The 20030-nt window shown below is 39.8% G+C and overlaps 1 protein-coding gene across 8 annotated transcripts in view; it reads left to right on the top strand.

Moving 5' to 3' along the window:
- The window catches only part of ITSN1 (intersectin 1), a 168718-nt gene that overhangs the window by 93051 nt on the left and 55637 nt on the right, over window positions 1-20030 (top strand). For 4 of the 8 annotated variants that reach the window (XM_016164082.2, XM_016164087.2, XM_036219833.1 and 1 more), the window contains exons 17-22: window positions 3847-3983; window positions 6455-6684; window positions 8506-8627; window positions 10288-10302; window positions 16886-17133; window positions 18938-19097. In XM_016164082.2, the coding sequence (XP_016019568.2) occupies window positions 3847-3983; window positions 6455-6684; window positions 8506-8627; window positions 10288-10302; window positions 16886-17133; window positions 18938-19097 (912 nt within the window). The remainder of the gene's footprint in view (window positions 1-3846; window positions 3984-6454; window positions 6685-8505; window positions 8628-10287; window positions 10303-16885; window positions 17134-18937; window positions 19098-20030) is intronic. The other 4 variants (XM_016164086.2, XM_036219831.1, XM_036219834.1 and 1 more) reach the window with 1 other exon arrangement.

The following is a 20030-nucleotide window of genomic DNA, read 5'->3' as shown; positions in this document are numbered from 1 at the left end:
TAGGCGATGATATTAAATTATTACACACTGTACCTAGTGTAAAACATATCATACCCTTGAGTAAAACTCAAAGAAGAAAAATCAACAAAGTTATACACTCAATACCATATGGCTAGAGAAATATCCAGCCAAGAAATATAGGATTATAGTGTTACTGATTTGAGAAAAATGTTAGTTTTAGGAAGAGCCACAAATGAGATACTGAGTTTTGACTCTTAGTAATTTCTTATTTATTCTATTCTTAACTTAGCTATAGTAGAGAAATAATTGTGACAAGATTTAATAGAATTTATGTCAAGTTTTCCTTAGCTCCCTCTCCCAACAGTTCTCTCATTCCCTAAGTCAAGAATTTAATGACGCCAGATTTGTCTCCTTGAAAATGTTTTCTACGAAAGAATTAAAAGGGTATTTTTAAATAACTGCCATTGTGCTTGAGTCGTTTAAATAGTTTTGAAAAGGAATAAAAGAAAGGGCAGCCCTCGGCTCCCCCCGTGAAAGGCCTCGGTGTCCCACAAAGTCCTTGTCAGACACAGGAGGCACGTCATTAACTAGTTTTTAGTACATATTCCTTTATGCTATAGTTCACCTTCTCAAAATTTCAACTTTTTAAAAAAGTTATCAACTAAGGAATCAGAAATTTTCTGCATGTTTTGATTCATGCCATCCGAGGCTCCCAAGCCCAGAAAAAGAGAGGAAAACCCGGAATGCCTGCCCATTTGCAGCATCTTGCTTGTCTTACAACCGATCGTGGGTCTCAGTAGATTGGATGAAGGAAATGATAGAAAAACTTTGCAGTCTTCAAATCTGGGTCATAAGATGCCAAAGCCTTCTGTTACTTTATTTGACATCTGTTATTTTATGGCTCCTGCAAGCTCCATTTCCTTGGAGGTTCTTGAAGCTGCGACTTACTTAGACAATTCCAAAGATAGGTTCAGCCTGTCCTGTAATGTTGCTGTACTAAAAAAGAGATGTGCTTGAAAAAGTTTTTTAAAAATCTTCCTTCATGTAGTAGATACATTTAAAAATTGTTTTTTAAAACTTATTTGCATGTTTTTTTCTCTGTATATTTTAAAAATTCGCTTCTTATTGCTTTTCATTTTATAGTACCTCCACTAAGCTTTATTTCCAAATATCTGGTAATTATTGATTGATAAATCAACATCCAATTGTTGGCACCCAATATGGAAAAGAAATGTGCAGTATAATTCTTTGTTAAACGAAGAACCTTCATTTGTGCCCATGGCCTGCCTGGTGCGTTGGTACATCGTGGCCAGTGTCCATTCTAAATGGCCAGTGCTTGTGCAGTGCCTGTGGTTAAATATTTTGACTATCACTTTACCTATAAATACATTTTTCCTGGATGAAGTAGCAATTTTTTAAAAATATGTAATCAGATTCCTGAACATCAAACTAGAATGTTATTCCTCCCTTGTCATTTCTTCCTCCTTTGTATTGAATTTCAGCTCAGAGTTATTTTGTTTACAGGTATAAACAGGTTACAGGAATACACCTGTTCGATTTATTCCCACAATAAGACTAAAACTCTAAATAAAAGAATAATATTTTTTGTCATGTAACATTGTCTAAGAGTTTATCAGATCTTAAAGCTAAAAGAAAACCTGACGGTCATCTACTCTGATGCAGCTGCTGGCCCACACCAGGGACCTGAAGTTAGAATCCAGTTTTCTTAGTTCCCAGTTCAATGCCTCTTACTTATAGTCTATTTCCACAAATTATTCATTCTGAACCGATCTAAAAATTTTTCACAATTGAAGATGAAATTTTAAAATAGGAGGAAAAAGTAAATCTTTTGGTCACTTCCTTCCCTTCCTTTTTAAAGGGTTTTCGCCGTTGGGCTCCTGACAGAGCCGGCGTCCCTGTCGGTGCAGGTGCTTGCTGCCTTTTGAGCCCCTCTCAGGACATTTAGAGTTTGATTCAATATTTATTAACTTGAGCCAAGAGTGCAGATTATTCCAATAATAGGAATAGGCTCATATTTTCCATTTGTCTCTGAAATATTAAATTCAAAATATTAATCACATTTTTCATTTATGTTATTAGAGGTTACTGTTTATGCTTGATTCCAAATTACTATAAAAGCAATACTGTTGAATTTTTTTCTAACATATTAAAGTTTTACATCTCATGATGTGATGGAAGGATAATGAAAATTGAATTCTCTTTCCCAGCATTGATTTTCTTCTCTTAGAAGTCTAAACGTTCAGAGTGAGGCTCTGTCGTAACTTTCCAGTCTTCATTCTTGGCCTCCCATGCCCCCTCCCTTGCTAAACTCCTGTCCCAGATACTCTTCATAATTTGGAAGTCACATGCCCAGGCCTGCTGCCATAAAGACTAGTCCAATTTGTGCCTTTCGAAGTTGTCTCTTTCTGCTGCATCCTGCCAAACTATTTCCAGTCTCACCCGGGCTGCCCCCTGAAGCCCCTTCCTTTCCCCTCTCTTGTGCCTCTCACACCCCACTTCCCTGCCCCCAGTACCCGCCTCCCACTAACCTGATCTCTAGTTAAAACTTTTCCTTGTATCTCACTGATCCCTTTTAGAACCTCTCAAAGTCACTAACTCTATACAAAATGCTTGTCTGTACATTCTAACTTTATCTTAAGAACAGTCTAGCTAGTAAGAAAAGTTTAGCCTAATAACATTTAGGGCTATTCCCTAGGAGTAAGTTCATTTTAATATGGATCCTCTACAGACCCTTCCTCTACCTTTATGCTTCAATCTCTAAATGAATCTGAAGGTGGACACTTAAGGCAGGAAGAAACCTACCCATCTGGACTTGCCAAAGAGCAAAGCAAGAGAAGACTGGGCAGGCCTTAATCTCACTGTATAACCTCCTTGGCTGTCTATTTGGGGGACTGACCCCAGTTAGCCAGACCAAGACGTCAACTGGAATTATACTTTTGGCTCTGCTGGATACTTCGGCTCATCCAATTACTGTTGACACAGCTAAGAGGGGTTACAGTGACCGGATCTGACAGTGACCGTGTGATTCCTGGGCCCTTGGCTGTCATTTCTTTGTTCTTCAGATCTCGGGGTGTTTAAACTCCTGACTTGAGTACTTTAAATATCATAGAATGCATTTTATTTTTTAGTATCCCATGAAAGAAATTACTGTTATTCCTGGGATTAGCATCAAACAAGGAAACCGGATCCGAGGTGGTAATCATGAAATTATAGCTCTGAACTTCCAACCTGAAAGCTGGTTTAGTCTGGTGCAGCTGACAGCTTCACACACGAACTTAGTGAGAGAAAATGCTCTGAAAGAGGTCTGTTTTGAAGAAAAATAGACCCCAAGGGGAGTGGGAGAATCGAGGTGGAGCAGAGGGATGTCCATTTGTTTTAAGGCAGCATTAGCAGAAGCAGGAGGTGAGGTTTTAATGGAGACAGTGTGTGAAGAGGTGTGTTTATTTTCAAAGCCAGTAGATGCTGATATTATTCATTAGTAAGACCGGGAAAAAGAATTTCATTTGTCATTATTTATTCATGGTCATCACCATGTCTTAAAACTGGGTAAGGCCCGTTATTACTGCTGAGTCTTGAGCAGTGTAGCTTCTCTAATGCCCTTCACTAGCAGGTTCCTTCTGGAGCGCATCATGGAAAATGGTGTAACGTGGTGTGGCTCACTAAAATATAATCCTGAACAGCGTTTGGAGCTCATTCGTGTTACAATGTAGAGTGATGTTTGTTTTCCAAGGTAACGTTTTTCACATCTGAAATGTTATCTCTTAAGTGCCTGGGCTTCCTCGCTGTGAAATGCTGCATGCAGATAAACAATGGAAACGCCTGTCATTGCGCGCATCACACAAACTGTTTCTTGATTATTTATAGGAACTAAGAGAAATACATAATAAACAGCAACTCCAGAAACAAAAGTCCATAGAGGCTGAACAGGCTGAACGACTGAAACAGAAAGAGCAGGAGAGGAAGATCATAGAATTAGAAAAACAAAAAGAAGAAGCCCAAAGGTGAGTCTTTTCAGTGGATTGTGGATCCATCCGGAAGGAACTTTGAGTATTTACTGTTCTTTGCCTGGCTCATCCAAGTACTTAGTGCACCAGAAAGAGCATTCAGGGGTGTGTGTGTGTGTGTGTGTGTGTGTGTGTGTGTGTGTGTGTGTGTGTGTGTGTGAGAGAGAGAGAGAGAGAGAGAGAGAGAGAGAGAGAGCGCGCGCGAGTGCGCATACACGTGTATATGTAAATCTTTGCATATATAAGTCCCCCTTGAAGTTTTTGGTTGGTTCCCAGAACTCTCCTAAATTACCACCATGTAGATAAATGGAATTATACAAGGAAATTGGGACACTTGGTATGCTCATTTGCATGCCAATGACCAAAATACGCTTCCAGTTCACAGCCTTTTAATAACGGGGGTGGGCGGAGCACTGGCTTTGCAGTCAGAACCCTGAGCCTTTGCCACCCGGGTTTCTCCAGCCGCGCTGAGAGTGTCGCTCTTCTTTCTGCTGTTTTTTTCAACTGCAAGTTAAACTCAAGTACGAAAGCAGAAAATTTGCTACTGCTGCTGCTACTTAAGATTATAGGCACATTTTTGTATGGTTTTGTTTGCACATTTGTGTTTTTTATTTGTAACTTTCTGCAGTAAATCGTAGACATTTATTTTTTTAACCTTCAGCGTATCCGATTTTGTTATTGGATATTTGCCTTTTACATTCCAATTCATTTTAGAATCCGAGACGCAAAAATGACCAACTACCCCAATTATACAGTATACACTGTAAAAACTGATTATCGAGATGAGACTAAAAAGATGAAGAAACAAATACTGTAGACGAGTCGTTGACTTGAGTGGGCTGAGCTCAGTTACATGTTCTGTTATGGCTTTTTGTAGCATTCTGCGTCTGGTGTTTGTGGGTTTTTCATACCGCGAGTTGGTAGGTGGGTAGCATCTCAAACCAATTTAGAGGCCTATTTTATGGTTTTCTTGGGGGTAGGACTACGATTTTGAACAAAAAATTAATTCCTCAAATGTGTTGATTAACTCTAACTCTATCCTTCAAAGTTTATAAGATTACTTTCATTATTCACACTATACTACACTGAACTTTCTCATTCCTCAGGATAGAAATAAATACAAAATATCAATACAGAAAGGTTAAATTTTCTGCGTATGGCCAATGGTACACAAAATATGACTTCAGAAATTACATGGTTATACACTGTAAATGGTGAGCTTTATTAGTAGAAAATGTTAAGCAAATTTTTCTTTATTATAAATAACAGTTAACATCCCTACCCCTCCAAAGTTTTTTTTCTGCTTTCTTAAAAGATGTTTAGAAAATTGTGAGTAAAATGTTTAAGCTTTATGCTAAAAAGAATTATTCTGTACTAAATTTTCACATTTCTACCGAGTAGAAATACTATTTTTTTAAATGGAGGATAAAAGTTTTATCTGTTTATATTATGGTCCCTTGGCAGTTTCCCGATTCTAAGAGATGACCTTTGTGCGTTGGCCATGTCACAGGATAGTGCTTTGTGGTGTAGACTCTAGAAGCAGGCCACCTGGGATTGAACCCAAGGCAGGTGTGGCTCTGTGACCTTGGACAAGCCACTTAATATCTCTGCCTAATTTTCCTCATTTGTAAAATGGCAATGATAATAAGAAGACCTATCTACCCAGTGCAGACATTAAAGTAGTTAATAAATGTGCTATTATTAACATTGTTATTAACATTATATCATTTATTGTTAGTTTCATTTAAAGTATCATTTAAAGTATTTTCTGATTTTATAAAATATTACGGAATAAGAGAAAAATCATGCCCAGCCTTTTCCTATGGGTTTCAAGTTGAGGCCATCCTAATTTTCAAGGATTTAATTGCAGTTATTCCTTTGGGTCAGCTGCTTTGAAAAAGGAACACAGAGTAGTCAAATTCAGTGAAGTATACAAGAATTATTGCTTAGTAACAGATGGTTACTACCTCAAGGGTTTAAAATAATCTATTGCTTTGAACATCAGTTTTGGGGAGCTTTGTGTGTGCATGTAAATGAGGTGTGCCTTTAATGATCTGACTGATCATGGACTTATTTAAGCAATATTTTATTTGCAGTGTTAGGTGTACTTTCTCTTCATAGAAGTTATGTTCCTGTGTGTTATGGCTCTTCGCCCTCCCTCCCCCCCCCCGCCCACTTATATACCGGTATTAAAATTGGCAAATATTTTTCTTATTTTTCTAATCACTTTATAAGCTTTATCAGAAATATTCTTATTGTGTTTCTCTGAATCACGTGATTTCATCTCACTCAGAATTGGAGCCCTGAGCTTGTCTTCCGTTGTTTCAGATTGCTCGCTCCATCTGAAGAACAGTGTCTGTTGACGTTTAGCGCCCCATTGACTAGATGGAGCTTTTTTTGTGAAAAGAGACTATAGCAGTGTTAAGTTAGAGTTGCTTCCTTGCTATAATCAAGCATTTTGTTGACAGACGAGCTCAGGAGAGGGACAAGCAGTGGCTTGAGCACGTGCAGCAGGACGATGAGCATCAGCGACCAAGAAAGCTCCACGATGAGGAAAAACTCAAAAGGGAAGAGAGTGTCAAAAAGAAGGACGGTGAGGAAAGAGGCAAGCAGGAAATGCAAGACAAGCTGAGTCGGCTTTTCCATCAACACCAAGAGCCAACTAAGCCAGCCATCCAGGCACCCTGGTCCACCGCAGGTATTCGAGATCAAAAATAATTCTAGAAAATAAATCATCTTCTCTCCCAGATCCCCTTGAGAAATTTCCGTATCTAATCAGGCCCTGTCCTGTCTGTATTAATAGAGGTGAGAATGTCAGTCTCCTTTTTTGGGACAGTGCAGCTGTTCATTCTTTAGGATCATTAGAGTCTGTTTAATTCTTCCATCAGCCTTCGGCTGCCATCACACTGCCATCAGTAGTCGTTTGCAGAGAAAAGTGTCACGAAGTTTCAATGCGAAGCCCCACTCATACACCTGCATTCCAAATGGAGGTCCTAACCTTTCCTGCAAAAAAAAGGTCCTCCAGTTCTGCAGTTATTTTCTCTGGGGATTTCTGTGGCGGCTTTTCTCCTCGCCTGCACTGATGTGACATTCACTATCTTCAGTCTGCACTGCATAAAATTGCGTTCTTGACCTTTTGAAAAGTGCGACTGTTGTTTGTCCTTTGATCATAAATTGCCTCTTTAGATAATGATAAATGGAAAACTTTGAAATAGCTAGAAAATGTCTCTTATATCAGATGCAAGCTAGATTTTTTAAAAAATTCTTGTGTGGCTGTATAATATTGTACAGCTTCGCAGATAACACTCAACTGAATGAAATGATTGCCTTTTTCTTCATATGGTAAATTATATTGATTCTATTGGTTTGATCATCAGTGTGCTTTTTACTGGTATACAAAAGAAGAGAAAGAAACATTCTGTGAAGGTTTGTTTCCTGTACGCACAGTGGGCGGGGCTGGGAGTGAAGGTTCAGAGTCGGGTCCAACACCCTCCCTTCCTTCAGATGCACCCAGTCCAAGGAAGATGGCAAGTCAGCTGATCCACACGGGAGCGCCCGTGCCGTGCCGTGGGAAGGCAAACCTGTTTTCATTCTGTTTTGATGGGAAAATAATTTCACCATTACTTGATCTTAGGCAATTATTTCCTTATGTTTCCTCCTGGTATAAAATGAGGATATTTTCCCTTTCAGTTAGTGGGAAATTTCGCGCATTATTCAGTTTTAAGACTAGATGAAGATAATATCTTCCCCTCACTGCTCTTCAGAGAAAATAGATGCATGTCAAAATACTTGGGTAAAACAATTCAGAGGGCTGTGATCAGTTATTGTAAACAAGAATCAAAATATCCTCTGCTCAATGTGTTTTTAAAATTTTCATTTCATTTAAAATCTCAATTATTTTCACCTAGGGGCCATCCTTAAGCTAAACTCCTTCCCCTCCCCTGACCCAAGGAAATGTAGGGGAAGAGATACTTACTTCACCAGCAAGTATCAGTAATAACTATTCTTGGAGAAATTCGCACATGTGTTTTATATGACCACATCAAGGGCCTAAAACATCAATATTTCTATGTCTTTTAATATGGAAGGCTATGTGCTTCTTTGTCCTCTTCCAAATGCACTTCTTGGCTGATCCAGACTTTGAGTCACATTCGAACTGCTTGCTACATCGAGCTCCACACCCTGTGTGGGGGCGAGGGGTCTTGGTGCTTTACAGGTGTGTGCTGCTGGAGCCTAAGCCAGGAGGCTGAGAACCAGGACCCTAGACAGCCTCACTGCACTTGGCATTGGGGTGACCTTTGTGTTAGAGAGTCTACTAACAATGGGTTTGATGTGCTGACACCAGATTCGCCTCCCCTTTGGCATTCAGTGTGTTTCAGAAATTCCTTGAATGGATGGATATAAGTCAGATGTTAAGGTAGGCGGTAGAGGAGACGTCAGTTTTTTGGCTTGTTGTCATGCGTTTGTGTTCTGTGTAATGTTTTGTTTTTGTTCCACACCTTTCCCCTTTTGTAAACAGAAAAAGGCCCACTTACAATTTCTGCGCAGGAGAATGTAAAAGTGGTGTATTACCGAGCACTGTATCCCTTTGAATCCAGAAGTCATGATGAAATCACGATCCAGCCAGGAGATATAGTCATGGTAAGGATGACGCCAGTGAAAGTGATTTCTGTAGGTGATTAGCATCTGCGCTTTTTTGGACTGCATCTGACAACTGCGAAATTGTTAGTGAGTGTGAAATTCAATAATCCAGCATTGGTGGTTTTAAGGTATAATCTCAATCTTCTTCCTTTTCTATTAGAATGAAAGAAGACATTTAAAAATGTATCCTAACATCACTTTGAAATAGAGTTGTGAAAGAAAATGGGTTTTTATCACAGCCTTAGCATATTTTAAAATCTGTAAAGATCTGGTAGTTTCAGAGTTTAGATTACTGCATATATGCTATGAGTAATCTTTAAGTAATAATTTTAAATGCAAAATACTCTGTCATATTCATAATCACTAATGATAACTTCTGTATCTTTGGGTCAGAGCATCTTTTTTCTCTTCGCGTAAACTTTGAATTGTGTGAATAATGAATTAAATACAGTAAATATGCTTTCTTAAGTATATGTACTCTTATGATTGCAACTAAAACCAGTTCAAGAAAGAATAAAGCAGCATGACTGACCTAAATTATTTTCTAAAAGATAACAGTAGTTCCTCAGTCTAAAATAAGAGTCTTACAAGTGGTCAAACTGTGCGTTACTGTTAACATTTTTAAAAAAGATGGGAATGGGTCAGAATTGTAAATGCACTAGGGAAGTTAAGAATGGAAACAAACATGTTTATCATGCTAGACTACGTGTCTTTAAAGTATAAAAGGGTATTTATATGGGTCCTTGTACTATTACTCATGCATTTTGCATGTATATGTTATAGCTCTCCTTGTAGAATACATGATCTTTAATGGGCCAAAATATAAAGGAAGAACAGTATGTTTGATACTGAGAAAAATCAATTCCTTTTCCCCTTATTTTTTGATAGCCTTTTCTTTAATTATAAGCTGGAAATAGGGGAGTCAAGACCAAAGGTCCAGAATCTTTAAAAATCAGAATCTCCTCAACGGTATTGAAACCCTCTTCAAATATGGTCCAGCCTTCATTCAGCAGTTTTTGCATGCCTGAAACGTGCTAGGTGCCAGCCTCACTCATTCTTTATAGAAAGAACTGCTGGTTTCACTTAAATGTGGGCGCGTCTCTGTACCCATGTGTGGTGATGCAAGGTGGCCAGGTGTACGCCCCTCCCTGCGTGCTACATCGTGTTTCCTAATGGCCTGAGGCTGCTTTATTCATACCGCCTCAGCTCTGAAATATGCCTTTTAAAGCAGATTAATTGTAAAATATGTAAATAACATGTAATAGCAGGAACCGAAAAATTACAAAAGCGCAATGCCACATCAGATAGGACCTCATTACAAAATTGGCGTTTTACACTTTTTTTTTTTAAGCCTAATTTTTTGAAACTGGATTTTGTTGCAACACAAAGTACAGAAAAACAATGTTCTGTTCTTGAGATGAGGAAGTGTTACCAATGTTAAGATAAAGAAATGTTACGGATGATCTATATGTTAATGAGAAAATGTTGCTGTTTTTGGAAATATAGTCTTAGTACAATGATACTGAGTCCTTCTCCTCAAATTGGCTAGTTAACCACCAGCTTGACTAGATGAATAGCGTGTAGATAATACTGTAAGAATAAAACATTTCATTAAACATATATTTTGCCTTGCTTTCAAACCTTTGCTTTCCTGGTGGAGGTTAAAGGGGAATGGGTAAGTGTTATGTAACTGTCAGGAAGTCCGCATCTTATTGAATGTTTTGTTCTTTTAAATCGCTTTAATTCTGTGTAAGTACGCATATCTTTGGATGTTGTCACGGCAGTAAAAATACCTTTTGAGTTTGTGTAGAACATTTGCTTAAAGGAAGAAAGGAAGGAAGAAAAGTGTAAAGGTTGGTGTTCTAGGTTTCTCTTTGCTAGATTCCACTTAAGGACTAACTCGAAAGCTCTGTATTTAGCAAGTTATTGGGTCAAGTCTCTATCTCAGGCCAGGGACAAAAATAAGTTCCAAGTAGTTGTAACTTAAAAGATAAAATTCCAAAAATATTATTTTTAAAGGTGAATATTGGAATAATATTCTAAGAAATGACTGTGTAAGTTAAAACTAGAAGCTATAAATGACAAAAATGAACAAATTTGACAATATAAAAAAGTTAAAACATATATTACAAAATATATGAGACAAAAGGTTACAATCTGTTTTATATAGACTCCAAAAAGTTACTATGAAAGAAACCCACAACTTAGAAAAGATGGCCAAAGATATGAAGATTCAGTTATAGGTGAAGAAAAGTCAGTGATTTTTAAAATATACAGATCATTTCATTGTTGACCAGAAAAATGCAAGTTAGAAAGGGAAGATATAGCATTTTTCATCTCTCAACTGAGCAAGTTTAAAAGTTTGATAAGACACAGCTTTGTCAGGAGTATAGGAAAGTGGATATAATATACATTGTCAGCATGGGTGTATGAATTGGCTAACTCATTTGGGAGGCAATTTGGCAATACCTATTCAAATTTAAAATTCTCAAAAATTTTGTTATTCTCTCTCTTTTTTTTGGCATATGCACAAATATATGTGTATGTGGATATTCACTGCAGCACTATTGGTAAAGACAAAAGGAGCAACCCAGTATTATCCATTAGTAAAGGGATGGTTTAAAGAAATTACAGTAGAGCAAAACAATAAATATAATGAAGATCCTTTTTAAAATTACATGGATCTCACAATGCGATGTATATATGCCTTACTGCTGAACAATACACTTGAAACTTACTGGATTTCGTTAACCCATGTCACTGTAATAAAAAAATTTTTACTTAGATTGACATATACAAATAAACTCTCTAGTAAAAAAAGAAAGCAAATGAAATAGAGAGTATAAATGCACTTAGGTTAAATAAAAAACTATGTTTATATATGTAAATGTTTATGTATGTATTGCTAACAGTCTTGAAATATAGACATCAAACTGCTAACATTGGTTACTATTGGGCAGTAAAGAGACTTTCACATTTAATTTTATGTACTTTTATATTATTTTCATATTTACAAATGTATCAGCATTTTGTAATTTTTAATAAAACACTAAAAATAAATCCAGCTTTTACAAGGATAAGAGAATGTCTACCCAGGACCGAATGGTGTTTACTTTACCATAGACATTCCAGATATGTAATGAAATATGGAATGTCTCACTAGGCATCATGTATTGGCTTGCTGAAGGGACAGGAGCAGTGGCTTCATTTTATACTACAAAATGCAAGTTTAAAAATTTAAATGCAGCGTGACCCCGCCCCCCAATGGTGTTCAATTGTGTCACCTTTGTGAAGTTAACATCCAGTACAATAAAAAATGGAACTTGACATGGAATAATACTAATTTATTTTATGAAGTTTGCAATTAAGGAACATGAGCACGAAAATATGTAGTTAGAACATTACTGTCAACCTCTCCTAGCTGAATAATTAGGACTTCTTCACTTTTGTGGCTACAGTAATCAGATTCTCAGATTGCTCAAACATCTGAAAAATAGCTAACTATACCTGTTAGATTTTGGAAGTCTGACAGTATTTCCTTTTTTTAATGTAGGCGGTCTTTGAACAAACTTGATTATCAGCATAGTATTCTCCAAAAATGTCTTTTATGTCTGATAAAAATTGAAGTGATAACTTGTTCATAGTCTTGTTCTATAAGTTGTTGATAATACAGAGAAATATAACATGAGGTCTGCCATTCATGTGTTTAAAAGCTTTTTAGAAAAATAGGGAGAAACACATGGAAAGGCCAGTACATGATGAAATTTTCTGTGAATGCTCACTGATTCTGCTAGTATTTCAAAGAGGAAACGAATCTAAACTGATGTGCTCAGACTTTGGAACGGAAGCCTCTTGGTTGAGTCTGACTTTGCCAGCTCAGGCTTGGATACTTTGAAAATCTATGGCCTGTCTTCTGATCTGGAGGGCTGGTACTTGGAGGTTGAATAAGCAAATTGGACATGTATTGGAGTTCTTGGAAATGTATTGTAATAGCATAAGAAATTAGGAGACCTCTCTCTGCTTGTTGCAGTTTGGTGGAGGTTTGTCTTAAGAACACAGGCTGATCATCATCTTCAACAGGTTTAGATGGTGCAAGACTGAGTACATCTTGCAGAACTGCTCAAGGAGCCTTAAAAAACAACATTCCTCCAGAATGGCCGACCCCGGAAACTGGGAACTATATATAATCCATATATAGGACTCGGAATCCTCTCCACCTGGTTCTGTTAGGGAGTTAGTTTCAGGAACCACTGATCTAGCTGCTGATAAAACCTAATCTCTTTTTCCTGTCAGGACTAGTCCTAAATTATTTCCGGAAAATATCCTCTTCTTGAAATACCCTAAAAAGGAGACCTTTTCCACCCCTCCAGCAGTTGTCAGCCATCGACCAGTCAATTCATTTTGGAAATTGTTTATCCTCTAATTTAGCGTTTCTCTCATAGCAATTTAAACTCATTTTTACCTTTTCTTCTCTTGATGGAGAATTTTTTCTAAGTGTAGTCAATACCTTTTCTATCCTGCCCGCCATAGATTTCCATAACCTTAACATCGGGGTTCTGCTGGTTTAGTAACAATTAGTCATAGTATCATCATCACTGTTTTGAGGGACCAGTACACGTATATGACCCCAGGGGCGGGCCAGATCCTGCTCACTGCCGATTTTGTAGTGAAGTTTTATTGGACCACCACCAGGCTCGTTCATTTACATATTGTCTACAGCTGCCTTTGTGCTGCAACGGCAGATGTGACAGAGGAAAGATTTGCCAACCTCCGGGTTAAAGCTTTAGAAAGCAATCGTAATATCCTCATCCAGGAGTTTTGAGGGAGGCCTTGTCTTTCCAACTGGCAAATGCTCCCATAGTCCTTAGCACATCCCAGGCGGCCGCATGAGCTGGCCTGAGTCGGTACACAGTTTAAAACTATTTGCTGTCCGTGTTCTTTGTCATGTGAAAGGAGAGAGGATTTCTGTTTCCCTTTTTGTGACAAAGTTAGTGGTTTTAGAAATATTAACGCTGCCTACCTAATGACAATGGCAGCCATGAAGCATATAAACATTGAGAAAAGACCTAATGTCACTGGGCTTCAGCCAGGTGTACTTGAACCTGATAGCCGCTGTATACTTTTGACTGCTGTGTATATGCCCTGCAGTATACAGTGTGAAATTGCTAACATCTTGTAGACTTGATCTGTTCCATATTCCCAGATGTGTAGGCACTATCTGGGATTTGCACTTTTCCCTTTGATGATATTCAGCAGATGCCTTGAGGTGTTGCCCTTGGACTGGTTAAATGAAGTTGTGTTAAGACTGACATTGTTAACATTTCAAACCCCCTGATTTATAGCCGCCAGTAGATGAATCTACTTTATGTGTATAAAAGGCCACATCATAGCCAGCCATGTTACCGGAAGTTTGGATGTCTAACTTTTCTTGTTCTATCTAACCTTTTGTAATGTTTTTTCACAATTAGATTGATGTTTTGGATAGTTTCCTAAATCCAGGAAGAAATACTTCTTGTTTTCTTATGAGAACCTTTGTGCTTTCTCTAAGTGGTTAATTTAAGGTAAAAAAAAAGAATTTCATTCTATTCTCTGACCCTTAAAATTAAAATGTAATTATTCATAAAAATTAATGGATTTCTATGAGAGTAGATCAAACTAATTGAGACTATTGTTTGGTCAAAGTTGACCAGTGAATTTCCCTAGTTAAATGTGAAATGCCTTGAAGGGCGTGAGACATTCCTGTTAGCACAGAGGCACCCTCTCCCCTTTCTTAGTATACAAAGCACCTTTCAGTGGGGAAGCATGCTTTCTGTCCTATCAGGGGACAGGGCTGGGTGTGATCAGTTAACTAGGTTGGGAGCTAGACCCGCCCATAGAGTGGGACCTTTCCCCAGGGCTTCCGGATCCAATTCCAGACCTATCAACCACAAGACTGGTTAACCAGATAAGACTGTATCTCGGGAATGATAGTCATTCAGAGGATCTGAGTCAAGCGGCTGACATACCAGGAAGTCCAACTTGTGCAGACCTGTAGGAGTTCCTGAGAAGCCATGATCAGGGGATGAACTCCAGCCCCTAAAGGGTTACTAGTGGCCAGAAGGCAAACCAGAGGGTACCAGGCAGGTGAGGGCGGAGGCCAGGCTTGTAGAACAAGCAGAAACCCAGACAGGAGAACTGCAGCGCAGTCAGAGCTGGGCCAGAGGAAAGGTGGCTTTAACACATCGATCATTACACACCGCACCTGTGCCAGGCAGTGTTCTAGATATTTCACAATCCTCACAACAGCCATCATAACACAGGGACTATGATTATCCCCATTTTACAGGTGAAGAAACTGAGGCCACAGGAGATTAAACTTGCCCAAGGTCAGCCAGTCGATAAATTGAGGCAGTCTGATTGCTGAGCCCCACTCTTGGTCATCACACTTGGCCTTCTTGAGGCTGAGTGACCGTGTGGTTACAGCTCTAACCCGCTCCTGCTTGCCATTGCCCCTGGAATGAGTGGGAGGGGCAGGAGCTTGGCTTCCGGAGCTACTGAGAAGTCGGGGCGGCCCTGCCACAAGCTGGCCTAAAAACAGAGCGGCTGTAAAGTTAAACCATGTCATAATGTCACCAGTAAGCATAGATGAGGAGGGGAAGGCGTGTAGCCATTGAGCTTAGCATAAAATAAGATCCGAGTGGGAAAAAGCGTCATCATCCTCGTCTGGAGGAACAGTTGGGGCTGCCCAGGGAAAGGAAAACACACAACAGTGCGGGGGAGCTGCATGACCGTGGCTCCTGCGCACACTTCCGATTCGGCGTTAGCAGGAACAGCTGTAAAGCAAAACACAGACCCTTCGGAGGAGTGCCGCACTTAATCTCCGGCAGCTTTTTTGGGAGAACTCTTAGCTTTAAAAATTGCTTTTACCCATGACAATTAAGGGTTCCCCGAGGTGGAGAGGCAGGCAGATGTCCCCTTCACATTGAATATTTTATAAATAACACGTAGAATTACGTAGTAAGCTGAGTGTTCTGCTTTCTCCACCCCTTCTCAAGCATTCTTTGAAATTTAAGTAAGCTAATATTATATCCAGTTATGTACTCTACACAAGAATACAGATAGCATTTGGTTCCCCAGTTTTTGTTTTATTTGTTTGCCGAATATTTGAGTGGGTTAGAAAACGGGCATTTTTGCCAGCTTTCCCAAAATCATCGTTAAGACCCTACCTACTCATTTCTACGATTTCTAAAAAGTAATGTTAAGGTCCAATGAGGTGTTCAGTGTTTAACATACTTAGGCTGTATATTAAGGGATTAAAAATAAGATAAGATCTCTGATAGGCCCTTATTTGACTTATAATGAATATAATTTTCTAACAGTGAATGTAATTGTCCTCCAAAGTCGTTCTTCTGTTCCTCATAAAATAGTGGGGATAACTCATGAAGATAAGTAGAATCATTCTGCTGACTCTGAATGATCCTTTTGAGTCAGAACTAAAATAAAATGCAAACATTAAAAGCATTTGGTATAATAAATAGCCTCTGCGTAAATTTTACACAGCAGAATTCTATATTTTCATGTACACTTTTGTGAAAATTAAAGTTAAATTCGTACAAAAGAACACTATGGGACTTTAATTAAATTGATGGTTACTATAAATAATCATTCCCTTAATTTTCTCATTATGTGTCTGTACAGCTTTTGAATGACTAAACACAGCAGTCAACTTTGCTTCCCATGGAAGCCATCTAAAGCTGTGTGTGTTTTTTTTTTTATCTCTCTTGTCCCTACAATGAATAACTACTTCATTATTAGAGATTTTTAGAGTACTAAATTTATATTGATTGCACCCTCGGCTTTCAACTTTAAATAATAAAGCCAAGTCAAATTACTTTTAATAATTACATGACTTCTTGAGTGATGAAGTGTGTCAGATCACTTTTCCAATTCAAAATCGCTCTAAAATCTTAAACTAATGGGCCTTAGGGCTTCAGGCACTTTATCTGAACTGCCATCAATAGAAAAGGGAGCCGGAGGTTGAGGTGGGGGCTAAAAAAGCACAAAGAATAAGAACTTGAATTATAGCACCTACTGTTTTTTCAGAGTCAATGTTGAGAGACTGTTTTTTCCAGACTCAGTCTAAGAATAAGATGAAGAACCGTCTGTGCCGTGTGTCAGTCTGACAGGGTCAGCGGCTTCGGGCTTTGTTCTGGGAGAGTGTTTGGTGTCTTTAGGGGTTGATTTAGTTCCACTAAAATTAAACCGCGACTTTCCTGCAGGTGGACGAAAGCCAAACTGGAGAACCGGGGTGGCTTGGAGGAGAATTAAAAGGAAAGACGGGATGGTTTCCTGCAAACTATGCAGAGAAAATCCCAGAAAACGAGGTTCCTGCTCCAGGCAAACCAGTGACTGACCTGTCTTCCACCCCTGCACCCAAACTGGCCGTGCGGGAGACGCCCACTCCGTTGGCCATGACCTCGTCAGAGCCCTCCACGACCCCCAACAACTGGGCCGACTTCAGCTCCACGTACGTATAGCCATGCTGTTTCTGAAGATTTCTGAAATCTCCACCTAGCGATCTTTTTTTTTTTTTTTTCCGTTGAAGTATTTTAATAGTTTTGGGTTGGACCTCAGTGTGGAGGAGCCGGCTCCCTTTCATTACCACTTTCTCTGGCCTCCCAGCAAGTTGTGGGTTACGTTCTCTGAACTGGATTTAATTATATCGTTGCTCAACAATGATTTTCCTGGGCACAGAAGAAAGCCTGGTCTCCCGTTTCATGCAGTCATCTGTATCTTTCTTTCTTGTGGAAGAAATGGAGAACTACAGTTTCATTACAATCTGAAATCCATGTCAGTCAGCAAATATTCAGTTATTTCCCGCATGTCAATAGTACTTTTTTTTTTTGCTGCACAGAAATTAAACAGTCATGTGGTTCTGAATAAAATAGAAAGCTGTTGACTTGAAAGCGTTCCTCTTTCACAAATGTGCGGGGGAGTGCCGTGATGTGTGCTCTTGGCCGCTGCTAGCGCTGTGCCCTTGGTCATCAGGAAGTGGCATTAAAAACAGGTGTAAGCGGGGGTTTGAAATGGTAGATTGAACCACTGTGCACACTTCCAGTTTTAGGTCCACGATCTAGATATGCAGCTGTCTAAAAATATTTTATAGTAGCCTTCACGTAAAATAGATTTGAATAAGAGGTGTTTCGAATTTTCTTTCAAGTCTAACCATCTTTCAGAAGAAACAAATCGAAGGCAAGGAGTCAAGACGTAATGCTGGCAAAAGATCAGATGGATTAAATAGAGGAAAGAAAAGAGTGTAATGACCAAGGGCAGAAGGAAGTGGAGGGAAGGATGTAAGGAATAGCAAGTTTTTCCTATTTATATGTTCATATAAAAAGTTCAGACTGCTAAACAAGGCCCGCCCCATCTAGTCTCTGCTAAAAGTAGCCTTCTGTTAGCATGAGTGCAAATTGAAACTTGAAGGATCCTTGATCGTGATTGAAAAGTGCCGACTTTTAAAGTGTAGGCTAAAATAGAAGACGAATACCACGTTTTCCAGTATTTTGTTTTGCCGCGGATCCAAGCAGTGTGCCTCGCTTCCTCGTTAAAAGTGTGGCGTGCAGTCTCCTGCTATAATTACGGGCATCTTATTTTCCAAACCCCAAACCAGGATGTACAGTCTAACAAAGGAATTTTGTGATTTCCAAATTTGTTTCTATCTTTCAACGATGTAAAAAGTAAATTGAGTTTAGATCTGCACCCACACTGATGCGTTTATTTACAGTTATAAAATTACAAAATTGAAACCGTCCCAGAGATCCAGGACAACTGCTTGCTAAAGGATGCCGCTTGTACTTCCTTCCCGTGGTGTGTAGGCCTGGGGCCAGGTGCTTGCTGTACCATGGGCGGGACAGAGAAAGGGTGTTACGAAGCACCAGCTACCAAGCTGGCGTGTTTTCATATCTTCTTTTGCTGATTTAGCTGTTATTACAAATAACAGTACTGATCAGGTGAGGATATTTCTCTGATGCTTTAGAGTTACAAAGTATTTCCCTCTCCAGAAGTTCATAGGACCAGCCAAACTGGCAGTATATTGTTCCCATTTTATCACTGAGGAAGTCAGGATCCAGAGAAGCTATTATAACCTGCCCGAGGCTCGTCGCTAGTGTGCGAAGCTCAGACTCAAACCCAAGTTCAATGCTCTTTCCTCCCATCCTTGTTCTTGAACTTCAGAAAGCCCCATCAATGTACTGGGTTTGTATTTACTGTGGGTGAAAAGCTGGTGCGTGAGGAAGTACTCGTTCCTTATGGTGGCTTGCTTTTCCTTCCAGGTGGCCGACCAGCACCAACGAGAAGGCAGAAACAGATAACTGGGACGCGTGGGCAGCCCAGCCCTCTCTCACCGTTCCTAGTGCCGGCCAGTTAAGGCAGAGATCGGCTTTCACTCCAGCCACAGCCACCGGCTCCTCTCCATCTCCTGTTTTAGGCCAGGTAAAGGCAGCCATCGGGAGTGTGAGGACCTAGCGTGCTATAGGGTACCAGCAAACTCAGCAGATGCTTGTCATTTAGAAGGAGCCTCGTTGTATGTATCTGGGTGAGCCGGCAGCGGGGGATGCGATTTCCCAGTCGCCTTTAAGGAGCCTGGAATGAGTTGTGGATAGTGAAGGTGGGTAAACTGCCTGGACTGACAGGGGAAGCTTCTTGGAGAAGTGGCGTCTGCACTGCATCTTAAGCCATGGGTAGGATCTTTTTAGGACCTGGAGAGGGCCGGCATGTCAGACAGAAAAGACTGAGGAGCGGCTTTCAGGCGGGAAACCAGAGTGCGTTCGGGGAGAACCGTGGGTCGGTCCATTTGGCCAGACCGTTGAGTATTTATCGGAAAACAAAGACTGATGGCAGGTTAAAGGGAACCTTTCAAATGCCTCACTAAGAAAAGGTATCTTCCGAAGGGATAAAGGTGGCATTTCTGAGTATTTCTATTTTTACTTAATAAAGACAAAAGGAATGAAGTTTCTATAAATGATCAAACCGAATAAGAGCAAACGTCCATCTGGCAGGCTGGGGGTCAGGGGCAGTTTCTGATCTGGGAACATCCTATCAAACGTGGGCTCTCGGCAGATTCACATGGAGGTAGGTGGTGTGCTGGGAGGGTCGACGGAGGAGGTCGAGACAGGACACCGACTAAAGAGGATGGAGTCACAGTACCTGTGAGGCGAAAGGGAAAGGAAAGAGGCTCGGGACTGAGCAAAAGCTTTGTCCTTCGAGAGAAGCAAGGAAGGCAGAAAGAGAAACTGGTTTTCAGTTAGAGGGAGGAGTTGGGTTTTAGACGTGTTAAGTTCAAGGTGAAAGTGGGCCATCCATGTAGTCCCGTCTGGAACACAGGTCGGGTCTAAGGACGCGAGGTCCTCCAAGGAGAGAGGCTGT

The sequence above is a fragment of the Rousettus aegyptiacus genome, unplaced genomic scaffold, assembly GCF_014176215.1.
Source record: "Rousettus aegyptiacus isolate mRouAeg1 unplaced genomic scaffold, mRouAeg1.p scaffold_m13_p_4, whole genome shotgun sequence".
Taxonomy (NCBI): domain Eukaryota; kingdom Metazoa; phylum Chordata; class Mammalia; order Chiroptera; family Pteropodidae; genus Rousettus; species Rousettus aegyptiacus.
The sequence above is the reverse complement of the archived record's forward strand: the minus strand, read 5'-3'. Positions and strand labels throughout refer to the sequence as shown.